Genomic DNA, 23,608 nt, shown 5'->3' with positions numbered 1-23,608 from the left:
ATTGCCAGACTGTCACAGGAGAGAGAGGGGATTCAGGGATGGGGGATGCTTGTCAGGTTAAGCCAGAGAAGTCTAAAGGTTCACCCTCCTCACAGTGACTCCCAAATGAAAACCCTGGAGAGGATTAAGACATGGTGTAGCCATTAAGAGTACAAGACAGAGGCAAATGATAACTTGCACATGATGCCAGCACACTCTCCAGTCATTTTCTAATCCTCATGTCTTTGTTACTGGCTACATTTCAAAATAGTATGGTGTGCATTTCTTGCATCCTCATGGTTAGGAATCTTACCATCTGCCTTGTTCTGAGGCATTGGCTTTGACAATAATTCTAAGCGTGCTAAGTGGTGTCCTTCAGTAAGGGCGCTCATTAACTACTGTAAAACAAGAATGATCCAGACTGTCAGCCTTTTATAAGTGATGGTTCCACGGCTGAATTAGGTAAAACTTGCAACGGTGACCAGAAATTATACCCTTGACAATACACTCTCATTGCTTTCTTCTGGCTATACTATTAAAGCACAATGCATTCATCAGGACTTATGTAAAGGTACAAATTTCCAGCAATGAAGGTCATTATATGGTATACCAATAACATCAATTAAAAAAGAAATACATTTTATTATACTCGTACTTATTGCCACCTGCTCCCACTTTCAAAGTTGAAGAATGCATAAATCATTTTCATTCTTAAAAAAAGAACCTTGAATACAAAAGCAACTGGAAATGTTCTGTTATCATCACCATTTTATCTCTGTTGTTACTGGCCCCAAGGAGAAAGTTCCCAGTTCCTTTATCATATACATTTACATAACTTTTACCTAATGATGGCTGTTGTCAAGGTCATCCATGGGATATATATACCTGCTGTTAACCATTTCTTTTCCAATGATAAAACTTTTAAAAAAGGACAGGGACATTGTTTCAGCCACTGTAATTAACAAGTAGTCATTAAATATGCTACATAATAGAATGGAAATTTAGAATAGCAATAATGCGTGACTGCAACATTGCCATGGATATCACTGTAAAACACTAGTGGAATTTGATAGTAGCCATCAAATAAAATACTGCAGTTGAAATTACATACACAATTTAAAAACATGAGTTGGTTTTTTGTTTTTTGAGACAGGGTCTTCCCATGTGATCCAGGCTGGCCTAGAAGTCATGGTGACCCCTCCCACCTCAGCTTTCTGAGTGCTGGGATTACAGGTGTGCACCACCACGCCTGGTGGGAACCATTTTTAAAGTCAGTTTCAAAAATATTTGGGGCAATTATTAAGGTTTTGCACATGCATAATGCACCAGCTTTTTATCTTTGGTGTGTGATTTTAAAAACTAATTGCATTTTTAATTGAAAATAATCTTTATTTTGTTTTCTTATTACAAAGGCCATACATGTGACTCACATTTTTAGCATGATTTTATTAACCCAGGAGATGAACTTTTCTCCAGAGAAATACATCTCTTGGTTTATAATAAAAATCAATGAGAAATAAAGTATTCAAAAAAACCCACACTGCCTTAACATAATTATTATCTTTTTACAGAAAACATATCCATTTTCTAGTAACTTATGGTAAGAGTATGGACATCAGGCTTAAATATTCAACCCACCTAGATTTCTACCCAAAAAACCGATGACATAAATTATATTACATTCTGATTAAATACATGCAAATGCTGACGTGAGGACTTTAAAATGCCTTACGTGGACAGAATAAATAAAAACATTGTCTGAGCAGCAGAAGACAGTGTGTTCAGATGCAGAAGGAAATCCGCATCACAGGAACAGAGGAACCCTTCTGAAGAGCTCTGTGTGTATAAAAGCCACTCAGAGCCGCTGGGCCGCCTGCAGCCCAGCTCACCGCCTCAGGCCAGCCACCGGGAAAGAACCATCTCCGAAAACCTACATGTAACTCTTTCCTTGCTACACACTTTTCCCAGCAAGTAGCCATCTGAGTTAAAAGGAAAAAAAGGTAAAGCTAAAAAATGTAAGTTCTTTAAAAAAATAATTTGTTTCTATGATACCCTTGGGGGGTGGGGCTCAACTTTCTTCTTCAGGAGTCGCAACACGAAAATCACATTTGCAGAGAGGGGTTTTCCGTCTGACAATCTCTAGGGCGGGGAGCTGTGATCTGCCTTATCTGCAGGGAAGCCACTGACCGCACCGAGCGAGGCTCTGCTTCTCCCCGCGCCTGCAAAGCATGCACGCGAAACCATCTTATCCTGAGACAAAAGCTCAGGGGCGGGCATCACGAAACTGCCACTTTCAGCACAGCCACAGCCGCTTCAAGACCACGTCTCCGCGACAGACCGCAATGAAGGACACGGCTGCTTCTAGCTGCTTGGAAACCAAAGACTCCCCAAAGCCGATTCCTACCGGGCCGTCCTCCTTCTTCCTGGAATGCAAATGGCAGCCTCCTCTTCTAACCAGTGCTGATTCCCGACATCTGGGACAACAGCAGTCCTCGTTCGCCACGGGAGGCAGAAAAGAGAGCTTAAAGTCGGGTGTCCTTCCGGGAGCTGCTGCCAGATCCCACAGGGCCTGGACTGAGAAAACTTTCCCAAGTGCAGAAGTGCAGCTGGCACTGCTCATCTGTCCCCACAGAAGCAGCATTTCGGGGCCAGGTTTCTCAGGTTCCCTCCATTCACCTGGCAATTTTTCTTTCGTTCCCAATACGGCTAGAGGTGATGCCAGCACACGGGTCTTGGACTCCAGCCTGCTCGCCTGCACGGATGCAAAGATCGGCTCTTATTGCATGGAACAGCTTCCCGGAGTTTGTCTTTCTCGTTTGGAAACCAAATTCGAAGAGATGGGTGTACACATTGGGCAAAGAATAGCCAGAGCGCGACGCATTCCCAGGCAGGGTGTTAAATGCCTACACGGAATGATATTTGCAAACCTGGGCCAAACCCAGCAAAGACACGACAAAAATTAATTGATTCAGGCTGCTAAATGCTTCGGGTCACAGTGTAACGGACGTTCCCATTAACACGAGGGGCAGCAATGCAGTATTTTTTCCAGGCCCCATGTTGGTGGCACCTTACGCGCGGTCCCTGCTCGATTTCCTGATCCAGCCTCGGTGAGGCTGACATCCGGCCTTTGCAGCAGACCCTGTCCCTCGGAGAGGTCTGGCTCGGCCTCTGCGTCCTCAGGAGTACAAGATGAGGGATGCCACGGAAGGGCGTCTATGCCCAGCCGGCACATGATCTACTGCCTACAAGTCAAACAGGGAGAGAGGCAAAGCTGTAACACTGCAGCCAGAAGACACAAGAGGAGCGCAGAGCAGAACCCTTCCCAACACCCCACTCCTTTCCAGTCCACTTACCCCACAGCCACACACATGCAAGGACTGACATGGCGGCACGCACACCTCGACCGGAAGCCAGGCAGCGCCAATGGTGCAGCCATGGGCTTCCTTCTGAGAAGCCGAACTTGGGACCATGTTGGGCGAGGCCTTTCTTTCAGTCCTGAACTATAAGCTACAGACTCAAGATAGGCAGCGGAAGTGGTCAAGATCCCCGTGGTAAAGGGTATGCGGGCGACAGCAGCCAGACCACGCTGAGAAAGTGACACTGCAGTCAGGGGCCTCCTGGGCTCTGAGGAGGCGTCCCATGGATGACACAGCCACCCCGTCCATTCCGAAATCAGTCGTCACCTTCTCCCCATAAGCCGGGGCTTCATGTTTTACCTTCTGAGAAGTTCTCCCCCTAGGACACTGTTAAAATGTTACATCTGCCTGTGGACTGCATGGTAGGTGATCCTGTTAGAATGAAGACTGGTTCAGTGTGCTGGGATAAGGCCTGAGCTTTTCCTAAGGAGCTCCTGGTCCTCGTTAGGGACAAGGAATAAGATGTGCGAAAGGTGAAACAATTCTACCTGCATTTCCCGCTCTAGAAGTTAAGTACCATTCTGTGCCATCGGCTACGATCTCTTTAGAAACAGGCAGGATGTATTTTCAAAGGGTCAGCCCACTAAATCCTAAAAGAGCTCCCAATTTTTTCTTTATACTGAGTTATACACAGCTAATGGAATCATGGTACCATAAGTCAAGTGCAACTTTTTCTTAATTTTTGTGTAGGCACCAACAGTAGAGCGACTAAGGCAATTCACAATTCCTGGAGTGTCCTTCCGATCTTGTCCAGAAGGTGGTGGAAGAGAGCCACGCCTACACCAGGGACTGCAACCACACTGAGAATGAGGGTAGGCCTGCCCGAGTCCCAGTCACAGCAGAGCGTGAGGGGAGAGTTCAGAGGTAAGGAGAGGATGAGAAAGACAACCCAAAATACAAAACAAAAACCCAGAAGACTTCTGGTAGGTTCGAGTTACTCAACAATTTTATTTGCCCATTCTACACATACACACAACCCAAACATTTCAAATACAGTTATACACGGCACAGGGGAAGCTAAGTGTCACACACTTTATCATCAGTGTCATACACTAATAAAACATGAAATCTGCTGAAGATTTATGCTTCTATTTTCCACAGAGCCAAGCCCAGAAAATCTGCAGCCCAACTCTGTTCCCAAGCTTCCCGACCCAGCCATCTCCACCCAACCACTCCAGTCCTCTCCGAAGGGCACTGTTTGCAATCAGTCCCATGCTCCCGGCACAGAAAACCATCACCCAACCACAATGAGTTGATCTTGTGACTTGAGTGTTTTACAAAAGTACACAAGCAATTCAGGTAGAAAATCCGCAAGCCGGTAAACATTGGTCAGAGATGTCCAGTGGAAGGGTTAATGGAAAGAATACTTTTGCCCACTTTTAAAAATCAGTTTCTGAATATAACATTTCCTTTGCATTTTTACTTCTCAGATTAGAAATAAAAGCCAAGTACATGGCAGACTAAAAAGAGGAGCACTCTCCAATGGAATGCTGCATTCCCTAACAGGGTAAGGGCCGACAGGGAGGCTTGAGGAATTGATGGAGAAAGTTCAGCCCTGCCCAGAAGCAGGGAATGGATAAGGGGACTTCAAGAAGAGGTCACATCTTCAGGCTCTGAACAGGCAGTCCCTCAGCTGAGACCACAAAACACCACACCGGTGGGGTACAACTGACAACGCTTACAGAACCAAAGGAATCTGGCTGCTACTGTCCAAGGAAAATCATAGTGCGCAGAGCTTCCCCACAGAGGAGAAGGGTGCAGTGCTCAGACAGAGAATTACAGTGTGTACATGGGCCATCACTCAGAACAAGGAGAAGGTGTCAGACCACCGGTTTACAGACCCTCTAGAGACAGCTCTCTGGATGCTACGAGTGTAAATCCAATTCCTAGACACAACCCCAATGTCTGTCACCTCTATGGAAAGTCAAAGATCGAGCTGATGTTGCAACCTGACTCAACTGTTCATTTTAAAAACGAAAATATTTTAAAACGCAGACAAGCCTCAAAAAGCATATAAGAAAAGCTGGGCGAATCCAGCAAACTTTAACAACAAACCCAGCACGGCTTCCAGGCTTGACCAGGACAAGGGAGAGTGCCCGAGACTCTGCAGCCAGGTTCAGCTGTCCCGCCTGGGCACACTTCCCTTGTTCATCGGCCCCCACACACCAGAGCTCCTCTGAACCCAGATGGACTTATTTCTAAAAGTAATTGCTTGCGTTTCTTCAAGTGCCAAAGTCTGAAGATCCAAAGAGGATGACAAAGGGAATCCCCACATCCCTGCCAAAATACTCAACCATTCAGTCCAAGAGTACAAACACACTGTATCCCGACTCTAACTTCCAGGGACAGCGGGCACCAGGGGCAATGACACAGGAGGGATCCACAACACAGAGCAAGTTCCTGCAAGATCTCCGTATTCTACTTTCCAACTCAATGTAAAAAATAGCCCTTTCCCAAGACAAAGCAAAAAACAATCCCAATAATAAGAGGTAAATCCCAATTTGTAAACTGGAGATAAACTTAGTCAGGGATTTTCTAATAAATTTGTTTTAGATTCCTCTTTCAAATCTGCCCCAGGCTTCTTCGATCACTTTTTTTGATCACTTCTTTCTCTTTTTCTATCTTTTTTTTTGGGGGGGGCAGGTAGGGATCAAACTCGGGTTCTTGCACTTGCGAGGCAAGCGGCAGAACAACTGAGCTAAATCCCCAGCCTCACCTCATTCACTTTTGAGGCAAAGAAAAGAAAACTGAATATGTTATGGTTTTCTTTTCTCCATTTTATATCAGTAGTTCTCACCCATTTCCCCATGACAAAAATCACAGCTTCTGCAAAGGGTACTCAGGAGGACATCACAACCCTTCTTTTAGGATTTGTGATGCAGGCGCAGCTGAGTAATGAGTGTCCACTACTAAAACACATTCACGTAACGAGGGGACAGAAGGGCAGAAAATAAAAGACAGGAAACAGAACTTCTCTAAAATCTTGAGAAAGGGCTCTATTCTACTCTACATTCTCCTGGCCTCTTCCAACTAAACTTCTCTGAAGGGATCTTGCTCTAAAAACTGAAGGAAGTGGAAACTTCTGGTGTTCTCAAATTCCAATTTCTCCTGTCCAGCAGGTAAGAAAATCTTCCAGTTCCTCTTCTGAAGGAAGCAAATGAACGCAGGGAAGACAGGAAAAATAGGCAGCAGAGCCAGAGAGAGCATAGGGAGACGGGTCTTGGGTGGTGGCGTTTGTGACAGGCTAACTCGGTGCTGCTGGGTCAGAGAAGTCCGGTGTTGCTCAGAGAAGGTGCAGCCTAAATCCAGTATCTCTGGGTCAAAGTCCTCTTTCTCGTCCATTAGCTCTGAAACATTCACCTAGCACCAGGAGAACACCAAACGACATCTATTTGGGCTAGAGTTGCCAGCCAAGCTAAGCTCCACAAGGTAACTTGGTGACGTGCTCCACGGACCTCCCACACCGCTTCTTGCTCTACACACAGGGAGGGACTCAGCCCTTCTGTCCTCACAGCCACAGGACAAGAGAACTCTGGGGATGGAGCCTGTATTCCACAGCAGGGTCAGCCCTTGCCGACTCGCAGCGCTGCTCTTAGCCAAATGTTCAAGTAAACTGCATGCTGTGTTCTCTTAAAACAACCTTCTCTGGGGCAAGGACCTTTTCTTCTCCTTCTGTGCATCCTTCCCCCATCCAGCCCAAAGCTGCACAAAGACACTACTAAAGACATCGGCAATGGCTTCACGGGGACAGCGGCTCACTATGTCCTGGACACAGCTTCGAAAAGACAAGGCCAAGATGGGCTGTCTGTGATGACAGTTTCACCTCCGATAGCTGCTATCTCAGGGCCTTTCCACAGGGTCCTTAAAGCATTTGGCCTTTATCCAGTGACATTTATTGAATTTAGCGACTTGATCCACACCACCCACAACGGGACAAGAGGTGAGAATGAGCCTTTAAAACACAGCAGCCAGGGGCCAGGGATTTAGCTCAGGGATGCCACCGCCTGCCTCACAAGAGCAAGGTCCCAAGTTCCATCCCCGGTACCAAAAATATAAATCAAATAACACACAGCAGCCTGCCCCTGAGGGACTTACCTCCTTTGATATCGGGATGTGCTCCAGCCTCTGACTCCAGAGAACTTGTTTCAAAACCAGGAATTTGGAACTCCAGGGTGCACGTTTTGCCCAAGAAAGCACTACGCTGCGCTTGCCTGCCCCGCTTCCCAAGGTGGAGTTAACCTGCAGTGTGCATCAGGATCGCTAGAGAAGCTATTTCAGCACACTCACGTCCAGACTCGGAGCCGGGCACAGCGCATATGTGGATCCAGGAGATCTACAGGGGATTCCAGGGATGCTCCTGAGAACCATGATGAAAGGTTTTCTATAGCAAAACAAAAGCTCTTTGGAAAACAGCTAACTGCTTTCACTAGTCGCCTCTAGAAGACTAGTAGATAAGTAGGGACTCACGCATCTCATCTAAAATCTCATGAGAACTTGGCATGCTAGTTCATAAATTTCGTACACAAAATGGAGAAAGGGGAAGCCACCAAGGGGCTAAAAAGTCCTCCTTTACGCAAGTCCTCTATAACCCTACACAGAAAAGGAGGGGAAAGATGTGAAGTCAAGAGCTAGACGCCAAGGCGCCCCTTAGGACACGGCGATGAGACCGTTTCTCCTTATCCACAAAGAACAACCAACAACAGAGATGAAATTCATCAAAGTTTGCCATGTTTGGAGAGAAAACACTTGCTCATGTCCAAAAAATGAACTTTAGAAGAGCACGCTGAAAAGCACTGGGAAAGAATGAGCAGAGTTAGTGAACTTTGCTCTACCCTTTGCCTTGAGGTATTCAGGGATTGCAGGTGGCTCTTAAACCCAATTCCATCCTTCTAAACAGGCCCTGAGGTCACAGGCTTTGGCAGGAAACCTGCCTGAAGTGACTGGCGAAGGACCAAACTGTGGGTAAAAGACCCGATTCTGAGTGGAGAGCCCTGCAAAGGCCGGAAACCACCTGCTTCACTGCCTGCCAAGGAGCCCTCCACACTGGACACAAACCAAGGCACTCCCGTCATCCTCAGAGCCAGCTGCCCCAAGCTATCGAAAACTCGGAACCGTTTCTCACGCCAAGAGCCCAGAACGCTCACCCTCCGTCAACGCCGCGGATGTCCCGCAGCCTGGGCTGACCCCGACAGGACCTGGCTGGAGAGGACGGGAGACGGGAAGGGAAGGACGCGCCCAGTCCAGATCCACGTGGGCCCACGGGGCCTGGACTTCTCCCCAGCAGCTCCATTTCCGCTTCCACGCGCAACGCCCAGTGTTGGGCAAGAAGAGGGAGAAAGGCGAGTGCATGGAGCACATCAGACAGAGGCGGAGGACAGACGGGCATCTGTGGATCCCTCAACTCATGACCATTCCCTACCTCACCAAACACCCGTGCGTATGGACAGCAGGGAACACAGAACAGGTGTGTGGGAGCATGCAGTCTCTCCCTCCTCCTGCAGCCTGCCCATCGGGGTGCCTGTCCTACAAGAAAGGCCCAGCTGGCCCTCTTGCTTCTGCGTGAAATGTTTCAAACCGGAGACTACACACACAGCATCGCACACTTGGGGCCAGGGTCAGCGTGGGGTGTGGGGTGGGGTGTGGGGAAGTTAAATGACGCCTTGGTGATTAGTGGCAAGGACAGGAGGCCGGGACTGGAGGGACACACACGGTTACACCACTGGGATGCTGACTTGGGTCTTCGGCTGGTCGGCCCCATCTTGCATGTCCAGGGCACGGAGAGGGCTGAGGGGCTGGAGGGGCCGGCTCCCAACACTGTAATTTCTTGGACGCCTTATTGTATTCGAACTGGACAGAGGCGTAAAGCTGTTCCTTCTCATCCTTACAGGGGTTTGGTTCTTGGGGAAGTTGTTCTGATTAGAAATGGAGGGACACCACACACATGAAAGCCATGCCCAGAGCTCAGGCAAAGGTTAGACTCTTCTCGTAAGCACACAGCTTCCTTCCTCTTGCTCTCTACACAAGACAGGGCCAGATCTCCTCACCCCGGGGGCTAACAAGGTTGAGCAGCCGGTGACTCAGCGTGTCACATTCCAGAGCAGAAATGGGGCCCAGCAAGGAAGTGCTTCACTTAGGAGAACCACACAGATACCAGGGACAGGCCAGGGAACCACCCGCCCTGCAGGTTCCCCTGGATCTTGGGGGTGGGTGGGGGCTTGCATGTCACTTCTGCCTAACACTGTCCACGTTTAACTGAATTTCAGGAGCCCAAAGGCCCATAAAAGAGGCACTAACTTAAAAAATTAATAATTCTCCCATCTTCTCCTTTTAGAAGCCGACTACCAAGGCCATGAGTTCTGGGTGTTTTCCTTTTGTACATAAAAGGAACCCTGGTCTCCTGATGGCAGAGGTTCACACACTCAAGGTGGCAGGGAGCTGCACTTCGGTCTGTGGACAAACACTTACGGTGGGCTTGTCACGGTGTGTGTTCACAGCTTCCACGTTGAGGTTAATCGTTTCTACTTTGCACCCTGAGAAAACAGAGGAAAGAGGAGCCATCAGGAAAAAGCTCATGGAAAAGAATTCCTCCGTTTCGCTATGGGAAAGCCTGCCACCAAGGTATGTACGGACTGCCAAGTGTGCACACACATGCGTGCATCTCATTAAAAGTGCAAGACACTGATGGCAAATCCCTGGGTTCCAGGGGTGACGCGGCCAAACTTCTAGGAGACTCACATATTCGGACCTTCCTCTGTCCCCACCTCCTGGCAGCCCTGAGCCATAGTTACCATAGGCCACGGGAGTAAGTTTGAAGATGGTGTGAAGAGGGCACCTCAAGTACGGTAGCTCATCTGAAAGAGACGGACCGGGCGAGGGAAGCACCTTCAGAATGTGGAGTACGATCAACTCTGCAGGAGTCTGAGGCTCTCACAGGGGGTTCTTCACCCTGACTACCATCTAGAGTTATGCAGCTCCTCCCCTGAGCCCCAGACAATTATTAAGACAAATATCAAGCCACTGAGTGGGAAGGAAGTAGACAGAGCTATCATAGATCCTTCCTCAAGGCAAAACAGGAGTCAGTGCTATAGCCAGGGCCCTGCAGGAGGCCCAAGGAGCAGCCATCATTCGTCCTGCGGGCTTCCGGCAGCTCAGAGAGATGGGAAGGGAAGGAAAGAAGGCAGTAATACACTTCCCCACTGCTCTGCTGGGAAGCAGCTACCCCATCTCCAACCCAAAGGAGGAAGATGATTCTAAGCCGCAGCCTCCTCGCAGCCAGCGGGACAAGCTGGGCCTATCCAACCACTCCACCGACACCATCAGGTGTCAGCGCAACGCTGGCCCTTTGGCCAGCAGATCCAGCAGATCCAGCAGCCCCACGGCGAATTCAGCAAGCAGCTGCTGCTCAGGGGTCTACTCTATTGGAGCAGCAGTCGGGGAGGTCCGGCTGCCGGGGATCACAATGGGCACTGCCACAGGTCCAGCCCTCTTCCAGGCGGGCTCGCAGCCCCAGCCCACCCCTCACACAGCACCTGCACCCTTATCCAGGAAGTAGGCCAGGAGGCAGCGCATAACAGCTTGGTGGGAGATGACGAGGACATTGCCCTGCCGCTCCAGCTCCATGATGACAGGCTCCAGGCGCTGCACCAGGTCCTGGTATGACTGTGGGGAAGAGGGGCAGGCACAGCTGGCAGCTGGAGGGTGGCTGAGTCCCAGAGTCAAGAGGCGGCTTCCCCTTCCCCAGCTGGCTTTCCTCCTGCGGGCTCAGCGACTCTGTGTCACCTACCAACTGCCCTAGCCATGGGACCCTAAGAATACTTGGATTTCGAGACAAAGAAAACCACAGGTCAAGAAAAGGAAGTTTGAATTCAACGTTGAGGGCACTTTTTCTGGCAGATTAATAGAGTATAAGGCAACAGTAGATGTCTAAAAGCTTCCTGGACCTCTGCATCCTGTTTTATTTACTTTTGCTTGAACATCCTAGAGCAGCAGGGGCAACCCTGCAATACCCGCCTGGATGGAGACGGGTGACAGAGGAAGCAGAATGGAAAAGAAGTTAAAAGGATCACATCGGTACTACAACATCCTCAACACAGGGTATCTTGTCTCCTTTTCCCCTGAGAGAGCTTAACAGATACACTAGGCCTAATGTGACCACCCAAGCTGAGGTCCACACGGTACGAGCCCAAGGCAGGAAGATAAACGATGTCTAGACCACCGTCTCCACACCACCCTCAGAATCACACCTCTCTGTCACACTGACGCAAACCCGCGCCCGGCCGAGGAGTAGGCGGTGATTCACACGTGGGGAGCCTCACCTCCCCGCCAGGGTAGCGGTACAGATACTTGTCCTGGTCTCGGAGTGCGAACTCCTCTGGGTGCTGCTTCTCGATCTCTGCATACGTCATCTCCTCACACATGCCCTGCGAGGAACCGCCCCGGCGTCGGGAGGTGGACCGGGTCGCGTGACCCACCCCACAGGGAGATGAAGAGCACCAACGTCTAACTCCACGCCACGCCCTACGCGCATGACTGTGACTTGAGTGCTACGGGGTGTCGCGGGGTGACAGCCACTGCAGAGAGGAGGCAGCTTTTCTAGCTGAGGCTGCCACTTCCTTCTACCACCAAGGAGCACTTAAAGGTTGAGAAGAATCGATAGGATAAAAGCAGCAGCAATCAGTAACGGAGGGAAACTGAAGTAGAGAACTTGCAGGAGAAGAAAGGGGGAGAGAGCAAGGAAGGAAAAAGAGACATCTCCTCTGTGCTCAGGGGTAGAGGAAAATGTGGAGAAGGACTTTTCCAGAGCAGCTGGCCAAATGATCTAAGCAGAAATTAAAGAACTGAGTAGTGAGTTATTTAATTTTCCCATAAGGAAAATACACAAAAGAACAAAATAAGTCCTTGTTAGTACCATTCTCCCCAGGTGCCAGAGTGGCTGGGCCAGAAACAGATTTGGGTCCCACCAGAGGCACAGGTATTTAAGGCAGGCAGAACATCCTGGCTGTGGGGACAACTGTACCTACTTCTCCCCTCAACTCTCAGAATGACCACAGGTTTGGCTTCCCCTGGGTGGTTTGGGTCTTTTCTAGATAAAACTGCAACTCGAGACTTCTGAGAGTTTCTACCTGGATCCGGGATGCCTACTCACAGCATCGATCTCATTCAGAATCTTCCACTGCTCGTAGGTCACTCCAAGAGACTCCGCAGTCTGGATGGTCCTCTTCAGCTGACTCGTCCATACTTTTAGGTCTGCTATCTCCTGTTCTTCCAGAAACTTCCTTAGAGCCTGGGCAAACTGGGGTTTGAAAATAAAAATTAAAAGAAGAAAACACACACACACACACAGAGCTAACTCAGCCTGTAATGGGCAATCTGTTTAGCCATGATGAGGAGATAAACCCAAGAGGAAGTGAACAGTATCTGGAGCACCCTGTACTGTGCCAGGAACACAAGTCCTGTCCAATAAATACTGGTGCCTGGATGATCTTAGCCAAAACATATCCACGTTATCCTCATTGTAAAACAGAGCTAGAAGCAGTGAGCAAGAAACATCTTCAGCACTAGCCTACCTGAGACCACATACTAAGAAGCTTCAAGAAGAGCATAAAACAGGTGACCTCCACCACGCCCTTCTACATCTAACCTAGGAAATCCAGCCTGCAGATCACTACTCACCTGCTTTCCACGCAACGAGAGGCCAGAGTCGCCCCCTATCTTCCCCAAAAGGTTGAACTCGCTCTCTCCGTGCCGGCAAAGGTAAATGGTGCGAGGATGGACGTGGATATTCATGAGGTAGTAGACTATCTTGCTCTGGATGTAGTCCTGGACTCTGTTAACTAAAAATCGCTGACCCACATTTATGACTTTGATGAAAGAGAGGTCCCTAGGACAGGGTAGAAAAAAATTCCAGGGTAAGGCAATCTGGGACTAGGAGCAAGGGCAAAGATTTCCACTGTGACTCTTGCTCCTCTACCCTGTCATCCCTGATTCCTCGAAACCAGGATGAAGCACAACCTCCTGAACTAGTTGGTCCAAGCACTTTCCTCGGAGCCCGCACAGGGCCGTGCAGAGTAGACAAACATGCTAAGCCTGCTTCCCACCGTCCATCTAGATCCGACGGTGAAAAGTTCTTCCTAAGCCCAAAATTCGATGAGAAGCACAGGCGCCCGCTGAGGAGGTCAAGACCTGGGCAGAACACAGCAACACGAGCAGTGAGGAGCGAGGAGAAGGCAGCAGAACCAGGGACAGACGCAGCCCACGCCTGCCTCCACCTAACCAGGCCTCTCAGAGGTCCTTCTGGAAACTGCTCTGTGGCCACTGTAGGACTTTTCTCAATATAAAGGTAACAGCTTTTTCCCCAAAAAATTTCAGAAAAACAGGTAGAGCGGTACAAATCACACCTCACCATACTACCAGAAGTAAAACTCTATAAGCACACATACTGTACTCATGTGCACAGACATTGGTCTTCCAGAGTGCTTTTCACATAGGACCGAGGGCTCCCGGCCGGAAGAATATCCCGTCATACCGCACCGAGGGCAGTGGTTTGCAGCCCTGCGTCAAGTGAACACCTTAGGGTACGGGAACTCTGGGCAACCCATGTGAGGAAAATGTGAGGTTCAGGAGGACAGCAGGCCACTGCCCAGATCAAGCAGTCTGCCGCGAAGCCTGGTCTCACCGTTTACACTGCTGCTGGTCTACGTCCTATCTGAACAGAGCTGATTACCCCGGAAGACCGGGCCCCACAGGTCTCCACGTGCACACCCGCTCCATGCACACAGACTGGACATCCTGCTGTACTCTTACACACACACACACACACACACACACGGCACACTGCATTCCATGCGCCACCAAGTGACACAGTTACAGCGACGACAGCAAGCAGACATTTCTCTCTGAGTCAGGCAGGTTCCTGAGGGCTTTGTGAGCAATGCGTGAAATGCACTACATGTGATACAGCATGTATATGTGCTACACATACAGCCACTGGCACGTTACATGTAAATATACAGCCATATGTAGCCCTATAGAGAATATATGTTAATATGCATATCTATACACACACGCACATAGATCTCTACCTGTTTATATGCCTGACAATACCTGCATATGTAAAAAACTTTAAAAATTGATCCAAAACCAGTGACATCTCTAAGGGCATCTGACAGAACCCAGTTCGAAACTACTAACCTGGAGCAATGGTTCTATCTGGGGCTGATTCTGCCCCCTTGAGGGGCTGTTTGGTAACCGCCTAAAAATATTCTTGGTTGTCAAGCTTGGAGCTATCACTGGCCTCTAGGAGGCAGACACCAGAGATTTTGCTAAGCATCCCACAATGCAGAGGACAGCCCTACAATTCGGAATTATCCAATTCGAAATGTCAATAATGCTGAGATCGAAAACTCTCGTTCTAGAGAACAGAGGAAAACTGATGATAAAAACATTTCAGTGTTTAAGTGTAAGACACAATGCACACAGAAGCCACAGGCCCATGCCCTGTCTCCGCAGGTCTGGGTTCCCAGTGGGCGTTGGGGCAGAGGAGAAAGGCTCGCTTCCCCGAGAAGACCAGCCCCTTCCAACCTCAGCCTAAACCTTACTTGTCATAGTTGTCGGGGTCAAGGGGCCGGTAGGTGACTTTGTAGCACTCGATTCTTTTCAGGAAGTCCTCCATCACATTCTCCCTGTTCCTTTCGGGGTAGTCGGGGCTCGACACCTTGACCTCCTGAAACCACAGGCATGGGAAGAGGTGAGAGGCCTTCCCATAACAGCCCCACACAGACAGCCACCGAAAGCCGAAAAAGAGGTCCATAAAGCAGCTTTTCGCTGGAGCACTGGCACTGCCCATGCAGGGAGCACCCTCCCCTGTCCTGTGACCTTGGCAACCAAGAAGGGAAAGACAACTGGGGAGTCATGTGCCCGGCCTTGGCTGGTGGACAGAGGTAGTCACCCGGCTGACACTGCTCCTGGGCCCGAATCCTTTTCTGTACCTTCCTGGGAAAAAACAGTGGGCCAAACTTCCCCCACTGCTCGGAATAGGGACCGCAGCCCAGGCCTGGCTGGGGACTGGGCCTCTTCCTTAGATGACCCCAGTTCCCGCATGACGGAGAGCACCTCCGGAGGCCACATGCAGATGTCCACTCGCACGGCACAACCCATCAGATGGGGGCGCTGCAATGCCGTGGGCCCACAGGGCATGAGGGACACAGAACCTGGACGACAGCTGGGCAGGTGGCCTTCCTGTAAGGCAGAAGGCAAAGAACACCCTGACCTAGGGTAACACATGGGGCTCAGCATCTAGGCAAGGCCAGGACCTCACAGACTGTCTCGGTCTCGACTCAGCAGCTAACTCTCATTGTACTCCTCAAAGCCTCAGTTCCTTGTTCCAAGGGAAGAGTTTAGAAGTACAAAATGGCTCTCTGGCACACAGAAAGATCTCTCTGTGATAGCAAACAGATCAGAAGCATCACCCGAACACTCACACAGCACAGAAGAGGAGGAGGGGATGTGTCAGGGCGTCACTCACTCACCAGGATATTGGCAGCAATAACATCAGGATCATCACAGACAGATTCCACAAAGAATACCTGGCCCCGGAAAGAAGGCAGTGATAGGTAAGTCAGAAATGTCAAGTAGCTAACTGCGCACGCGCTCACCTCCCCACCCAGCCACCACATCTCCCAGGACTTTTTCATGAAAGTGGCCTTTAAGTCCTCCTCATTTAAAAAAATCGCTCTTACCACATCCCCTGGGCCTCACACATACAGGCTAAAGGTCTGAGAAAGGATCTGAAAGAAAACTCAAGGACTGGGGGTACGCCCTGAGAGAAGAGGATCCGGCGTCCAAGCCGGTGCTCGCCCAAGTCAAGGGCATTCAAACCCTGTCCTCACTCCCGCCTCCACGCATCCCGTCCCCTTCAACTCCGACTCAGTGCCTACCTTGAAGGAATTCTGTGTGGCGAAGCCCAGAATCATATCCCTCCTCTCCCGGGTGGTATTGGTGGCATCAAACACCTGGGCAGAGAGCCCATGGGGTAAATGAACAGGGACTGAGACGGAGGCCTGCGAGCCCCACCGAGGCAGGCCGGGAGGAGGGGTGGAGCCCGAGGAGGGGAGGAAGCTGGTGAGGCTCACCGCGATCTGCCCGCTCTCCTCGGTGAGATAGGCCTTAACGTCTTCCAGAGCCACCAGCGCACACTGTCTGCCATGACAGCAAGGATGGCAGCAATCAGAGCTCAGCTCAGTGCAGCCAGGGATACACGGTCGGGCTGCCAAAGGGGTCACACCCGGCCGACTGAGCTTCCCTAACCAGGTCTCGCCAGGTTTGTACACAGTTCCCTACCCCAGTGTACCCATCCCTCCCTCTCTTGGCTCACCCTGGCATCAATCACAAGAGCTCTCTGAGCCCAGTTCCACCCCTCCGGCTCAATGTGTCTGCCCATCAGACGACTAACTTCTACTTAACATCCCGAGACGTTTACTGAGAAAAAACAAAACCCTGTCCCCTCCAGTCTCATGGTGACCCAGGAAGACTGCGCTGGAACTGGGCCTTAAAGACGGCTCACCTGCGAATCTTCATGGCCTCCTCATTGTCATGCCGAAAGAAGTCATAGGACTTATAGGACTTGACAGCCTCTCGCCGGTATACCCCAAGGTTGAACACTGTGGGAGAGGCCCAAAACCGTCAGCAGCACAGTATGATGTCCACCAAAGGGGGCCTCTTGATGTAATGTCACAGCAGCCAAGGGGACGCACAAGGCACCAGTGTGTTGGGAATGATGCCAGATCAAGAGTCAAAAGAGCTGGATTCAAGTCCTGACTCCCAAGACCCTGGCCAAGTCTCAGGCAGCCTGAGTTTCAATTTCATAAGGGTGCTGCTAGGTTTAGGTAACTGGATGCATGAGCAAGGATTTCGAAAATGCAAAGCCTCGCTCTCATTGATTCTTAACACACCTATCAAAGGCATTCCCTCAAACTGGACCAGTATGCCCAGGCCAGGAATAGACAAATCTGGGGACATCCAATAAATAAGGAGGCGACTGCTATTTCTGCCAGAGCATCCTACTAACCTTGATGTCGGAGGATTCATCTCCTGAAGACACGTGGGACCTGGGACTAATCGCTCGCTAGGAATGCCCTACACCTACCTTTGGTGGGCACCCCGATCCAGTTGAGGTAGCGAGTTAGTTTCTTGGACACATAGGTTTTGCCCCGGGCTGGCAAGCCAATCATAACAATGAGAGTTGGGGAGTTGGTCATGTAGGAGGCCCATGCTAGAAAGAAGTGAAACAAAACAAAACTAAATGATACCAAACTGGTAAGGCTTATGCCCTGTGCTAGGAGCTTCATGATCCCATTAAATCCTCATAAATTACCGGGGGAAAGGGAGAGTGGGACGGCAAACAGGATATACAGTGCAGACCCTCCTGAAACAGAGCTAACAGGCCATGCAGATTTCCAGGAAGTATCCAGTCTAAGCCAGGCCCTTTCCACTGCCTCACGTCTTCACAGCGGTACTCAAGATGGAAAGAAGTTTAAAGGGGTAAGGATTAGGAAGAACGTAACCATGGCACCCTCCTTAACATGAGAACACCAGTAACATATTATTATTCTATCCGTGCGAACTGAACAGGCTTGTGAAACAGGTCCAACTCCTGCCCGGAGGATGCCATCTATTCCTTCAGAGCCACGGAAGAACTAGCTCATGACTGCAAAGCCTCAAGCCCTTTTGACATCTGCACTCAGGCCAAGAACTCCTTCTTGCGCTGGAATTTCTAAAGCACAGTGGGATTCAGTAGGCAAATCCTACTTGATGCAGGCTTGAAGAGCTCAGGGAGCCTCCTCGTCGAGCCAACTCTCAGGACCAGCCTGGCTCAAGGGGCCCTAGAGAAGCAAGTTCACTGGAAACAGCCACTATCCCAACCTCTTTAGTAAACAACCTCATTCCAGAAATGCTCATTCAGAAAGCTCAGGCCCACTGAACAGGTGGGTAAGCTGAGCTCTGTGGAAAGGTGACTCATCCGAGGGCTGGGGCAGAGCTGGGCTTGGAATTCAGAGTCTGCTTCCTTGGCAGCTTTTCTCCATGAAAAGAGGTCCCTGCTCCAGGATGGCTCCATGCCCATCCTGCCACCAAGGATACACTGCTGCCTGCCCTTCCCGGGGCCAAGACCCACAGTGAGGTCACCAGAAAGGGCTCAGCTCTGCCAGCTCCAGCTGGAAGACCCAGAACCGCGCAGGGAAGGGAAGAGACAGCTTGACCTTCTACCCCTGGCACCGCTCTCCTCTCAGAAGGGGCCCTACAAGTTGTGGCTGCTGCTCTGTAAGCACTAGGTGAACCTGTAAGGCCAGGAAACCAGCCAGTAAACTGGAAGCACCTGCAAAGCAAATTTTATCTTTGGAGAAAGAAACGTAAAGAGATCTCAACAGAGAAGGAGGTAGAAGGGCCTCAAGAGAGAACTGAGCCCAAGGGAAGAGTTTCGTAAGGGTGGCAGGCAAGTACCTAGAAGCCAGGGTGGCCTTTGTTGGGAGGGAGGAGCCCAAAGAGGAGGACTTTTAGTCTTGACCCCCTTGGTGCATGGACAATTGCAGGCATAGGCAGAAGCCCCTCCAGGGTAGGTAATGAAGCAACATAAGGGATTCTCATCTCCACCCAAAGGGAGCGCAGAGGCAAGCAAGCACCAGCCTGGGCCTCCAGGGTATTAAACCCATCACGGACCTTGGGCAGCTAGCTCTGCCTGGTTTCAGGAGTAAATCCTCTGAGTCTTCAGCCTCTCCAGCGGAGCCCACATCCTTCTCCATCCCCCAGGATGTGGCTAATTGCCTCCCACACCTGCTAACTCCTCACCTTCCAGCCCAGTAGGCGCCTTTCCCCCCAGCTCTGCTGCCCTCCCCGAAGCTTAAAATGCACTGATACTTGGGAGTTGCTGGGAAGGCAGCAGGGAGCCAGCTGCTCTGTGTGCGCCTCACTGGACAAGGACTGGGGAACAAAGGCTTACACAGTGATCGGGCGCCACATCCTGCCCTCCACACCTCCTGTCTCGGCCCAGAACACGCCCACACACACCTGCTGCCAGCAGGTTTCTTCTCATCCTTCTGGGCAAAACCAAACCACACTTCCCATCTCAAACTGCTACATTGGCAAAACATGGAACATTTTGTCCTCTATGTTCAAAGCCAAAATCACCCAACCACCAACTTTATCTGGACGGGTGACACTTCGGGTTGACTGATTTCAGATACTGTAAGGCCATTGCTTGCAGGCCAGTTTCCGTCTAGCAATTCTCTTCTTTACACGAAGTTCGACTTGTTTTCACAACAGTAAACCAATTCTGTCTCCATAAGCATGCTTAGATGGGAAGGGGCCCGACAAATTCCCTCACCTAAGTGGAGAGACACAGGCCTGGAGACGTGCAGAGCTCTGCCCACAGTCCTGCAAGAGAAGGTCAAGGTCAGGGCTCCTGAGGAGACTCCTGGTCTCATGACCGCTGCTCGGCCAGGCTGCCAGCTCCCAGCCGCACGTCCACACCAACAAGAAGACCCACTGTAAGGTGAACTGCACTCTCCACCGAATACAGAGGGTGGTCTAGGAGAGCCAGGCCCGGCCTTTCCCTGGTCTAAGACTTCTTCCAGCACACACTCCAGATAGCCCAATACTTTGAAATATGCAGGTTTCTTTAGTAGTATTTTCATCCATCAGAAGCCATAAAAACTGGTATCTCCTGCTACCAACTGGTATGTGTAAAATACCCAGGGTGCTGTCACTGCAGCTGGACACTGGGAGAGCCACTGAGTTAACCAGCACAGGTACAACTAATGATGCCCCCTGCCCCTGACTTCCAACACCTTGAAACACCGCAAACAGCAGATAGCAGAACTTCCTCAAAGTGCACATTAGTAACACCAAGGAACATTTCCTATGTGCCTGTGATCATCATTTCTGTAAACACAGCTGCTCCTACAAATGCCCCAAGAATGCCCCTCAGGAGGTTAGGGTTCCCTGAAGTCACTGTCACCCCTGAAATCCTCACCACTCCCCAGACTCCATGTCAGCCAACATGGGTGTAACGAACAGCGAGGGATGACGGCGGAGCTACTAATAAAGCAAGCACTGGTGTGAGCGCTAAGCAGCCAGAGAGCCTGAGACAGGGTGCCTTCGCAGGAATCTGGACTCACCAACCTGGAAGAGCCGTCCATGACACATTTTCAAAATGCTAAAGGAGATGGCAGCAGAAATGAGTACAGTAAACAAATCTACTTTCATTGATACAATATAGCAGAATAAGATGTCTAGAACAATCCAAGTTACATGTCTCAGAATACAGCAGGGAAAAAGGAAAAGCGACTGCACATCCTCCTGACTGGGGCTGCCACAGTGTCATGTCCCACCAGGAGGAGAGCAGGGTGCATGAAGGACAGTGGCCTTTGGACAGCCCAGCATGCCCAGCCAGGAGAGAGCGTGGTCTGGAGAGGAGGATGAAGCTCAGAAAGAAGAGAGCAGAGCCCGGAGGGGGAATGAGAGCTTAGAAAACACGAAAGACGTGGGATTATTGTTTCCTTAATGAAAATTCCTCAATGCAGAAAAATTAAAAAGGGTTAGGAAGGTGGACAGGAGACTGCTGGTGTGGAAAAAGCATAGCCAGGACTGACACTGGGCAACCTGCAGTCGTGAACATCCACAGTGATCGGCTCTGTACTGCTCTGGTTCTCATTATTTTGGGGGGAGGAGGTACTGGGGACTGTAGCCCAGCCCTCACTCTGAGCTGCATCCCTAGCTTTTTGTTCTTAAATTTTGAGACAGAGTCTTGCTAAGTCACTAAATTGCCCAGGCTGGGCTCAAACTTGTGATCCTCCTGCCTCAGCCTCCCAAAGTGCCGGGATTACTGGCATTTGCCACCATGCCCAGCTCTCTGCTCTCTTTTGGAGCAAGTACCCTAGTAACAAGAGTACATCCACTTGAAAAGGGGGGCATCCCAGACTTCCAAATTTGGGTTATAATACTGTCAAACACATAGAGAAAACATTCTTTACTGAGGAAAAAAAACCAACCAGTCCTTCCCAGGGCCCTTCCATATAATGATCTTCAAGCATAGCATTTGAGTGTGAATCCATTATATGCAATGCTTCAGGAATAAAGACAAGAGGCAGTCAACTGTCTTCCGTGTTTTCCTGTGTTTCTCTGTTTCATCCTCACATCAGTCTTGGGGAGGTACTATTAGTATCCCTACTTTTACAAGGAGAGGATAAGCAACTCATTCTAGGACACACAGCCAGGAAACAGCAAAGCCAGCACTGACCAGAGGCTGCTCTCTGGCATCGCGCTAACTAGTCACCTCTCGCAGGGCGTTCTGCCAGGGAGACCCTAATCGGAGAGGTGCGCCAGCCTCAGTCACATCCAAACCAGCTGCTTCTGCCCAGCCCACCTCATGGGTACTGTGTGGAGATCGCCACGGCTAATCATGAAACACAAAAGAGCACGGAGGCACCAAGGTTGAGGCTCTGGGAAAAGTTTTCAGCACGAGACAATTCCTGGTCTCATGTCGGTCGGCTGCTTCTACCTGCTGACTGATTTTAGATAGATAAATAGATCAATTGATCAATCTCCACTAAAATGAGAAAAACTGACCCATGTGGTTCCAAAGGAAAGGTGTAATCTAAAAGCAGGGGCAAGAATCAGCGCTCCTTGATATGCCAGACTCCTGGGAAGCTCTACAGCCTATAATGCTAGGAATATAGAGACAAAGGGACAGGAAATGAGGCTTCATTCCTCACCTGCAGCCCCTGCTGTCTCTGTCTACAAGACCAGCACCAGACTTCTCCTGTGAAACCGTGTACGATCGTAAGAAAGAAAGATGCCAAAGAAACCAGGAGAAGTCGGGCCTGTAGGAATAGGGCAGCACTGCACCCTCCTGCTGCAATCTCTGCAGTGAGCAGCGACTTCCCAGGACTCTGCGCAACAGAAAAAGGAAAACAGAGGAGCAGCCCCAAGCCGTTCTTGAGCCCTGCCACTCTTGCCTTTCCATACATCAACCAAGCACGCAGATCGCCCAAACAGGCAGAGAGGAGATGCTGGGCCCCAGCAGCAGTCCAGCTCCATGGACACACAGGTCACCAAGTCTGCTTGTTGTACACAGGAAACTGCCCGGAAAATGTGCACCCCTGTCAGGGTTATTGCTTGTTCCCACCAAGCAGCAGAACCTAGGGTTACAACTTGAGCCTCAGGATAAAACCCTAAGAGATGGCAGCCCCTTCCTCTTTCCCAGAACTCACAACATTTCTTCTCTGACGTTCGAAGATTTGTAGGTTTGCTGTCACAGCTGTTGTTGCTGGTTTCTGTGGAACATGAGTCGTTCCCAGACATGGTAGCTCTTCAGGGGGTGCCTGGGAAAAAGAGAGAGAGAAAGCAATGCGCAGAAGAGGAGTTCCTCAAAACACTAAGTGCAGAGGACCGGAGTGGAATCAGTGAAAGCCCCAGCAGAGTCAAGGCAGTCACTGACACCTGCCTCCAGGCCACGTAGGAACCTCGCAGTGCTCAGTGCTTGGTTTCCTCCCCTACAAAGGGCTGCCCTAGAACGCTGCATTTATTTGCTGACTTGGGAGTTCCCATTCAGAGGCCTTAGCTCCTGAAAGCCTCCAGTAATCCCTTCATAAGTCAGGTCTCGCTGTATCATTGATCCTTCCCACTTTACAGATTGAAAACATTGTTAACTGCGTGATTTGGCCACGTTTCTTCCTAATCTCCCATTCTGGTTTTAAGAATCTGGGAGAATAGCGGTGGCAATCAGGGGTGGAATCGGTGGAATAGATCAGGTTCATTATCAAGGAAGTAAGTCTAGTCCAAAGGTAACGCTCAACCCTGAAGGAAAGATGGGAATGGGGGAGAAACGGTAGCTGGACCGGAGACAACCCTGGCACGTCACTATTTCTGCTCTGCTGCTTTCGTTCTCCCTGCTCGTGCCCCTGGGAATCGGTCTAAAGAAGGATCAGAGCGCCAAGGAGGTAAATAACTTCCCCAAGGTTATCCACAAACCGGGCGCAAGTCCCGAGATGAACGGCGGCGAGGCAGCCCCAGCTCACGCCCCACCCCGGACACGAGGTGCCACTGCTCCAAAGAACTCGCACTGTCGCCCCGGGGCCGCACCGCTTCTCCAGCCCAACACCAGCTGTCGCGCTCCCAGAAGGTCTGACGCCGGGCCGCCCTACGGGGCGAGGCAGCATCAC

General features: G+C 50.4%; 1 protein-coding gene across 4 annotated transcripts; it reads right to left on the bottom strand.

Moving 5' to 3' along the window:
* Nucleotides 1-1,248: 1,248 nt before the first annotated feature.
* Pfkfb2 (6-phosphofructo-2-kinase/fructose-2,6-biphosphatase 2) lies at nucleotides 1,249-23,583 on the bottom strand. Of its 4 annotated transcripts, XR_004516691.1 has the most exons (16): nucleotides 22,658-22,734; nucleotides 19,771-19,820; nucleotides 17,539-17,664; nucleotides 16,957-17,053; nucleotides 16,526-16,592; nucleotides 16,331-16,405; nucleotides 15,923-15,979; nucleotides 14,993-15,117; nucleotides 13,068-13,275; nucleotides 12,541-12,687; nucleotides 11,711-11,815; nucleotides 10,925-11,054; nucleotides 10,184-10,246; nucleotides 9,861-9,925; nucleotides 7,491-9,307; nucleotides 6,158-6,755 (listed from the first exon to the last, which is right to left on the bottom strand). XR_004516691.1 is itself a non-coding variant. In XM_033762232.1 (15 exons), the coding sequence occupies exons 1-15, from the start codon at nucleotides 22,746-22,748 to the stop codon at nucleotides 3,156-3,158; spliced, it is 1,602 nt and encodes a 533-aa protein (XP_033618123.1). In that variant the 5' UTR covers nucleotides 22,749-23,583; the 3' UTR covers nucleotides 1,249-3,155. The 4 variants fall into 4 exon arrangements, 2 of the variants coding, with proteins under 2 accessions (XP_033618123.1, XP_010611452.1); XM_033762232.1 differs by lacking the exons at nucleotides 6,158-6,755; nucleotides 19,771-19,820 and adding an exon at nucleotides 1,249-3,221 and having other exon boundaries at nucleotides 9,128-9,307; nucleotides 22,658-23,583; XR_004516690.1 differs by lacking the exon at nucleotides 19,771-19,820 and having other exon boundaries at nucleotides 22,658-23,581.
* Nucleotides 23,584-23,608: the final 25 nt, after the last annotated feature.

Source organism: Fukomys damarensis, unplaced genomic scaffold, assembly GCF_012274545.1.
Source record: "Fukomys damarensis isolate Sample0158 unplaced genomic scaffold, DMR_v1.0_HiC HiC_scaffold_11, whole genome shotgun sequence".
In the NCBI taxonomy this organism is placed as follows: domain Eukaryota; kingdom Metazoa; phylum Chordata; class Mammalia; order Rodentia; family Bathyergidae; genus Fukomys; species Fukomys damarensis.
The sequence above is the reverse complement of the archived record's forward strand: the minus strand, read 5'-3'. Positions and strand labels throughout refer to the sequence as shown.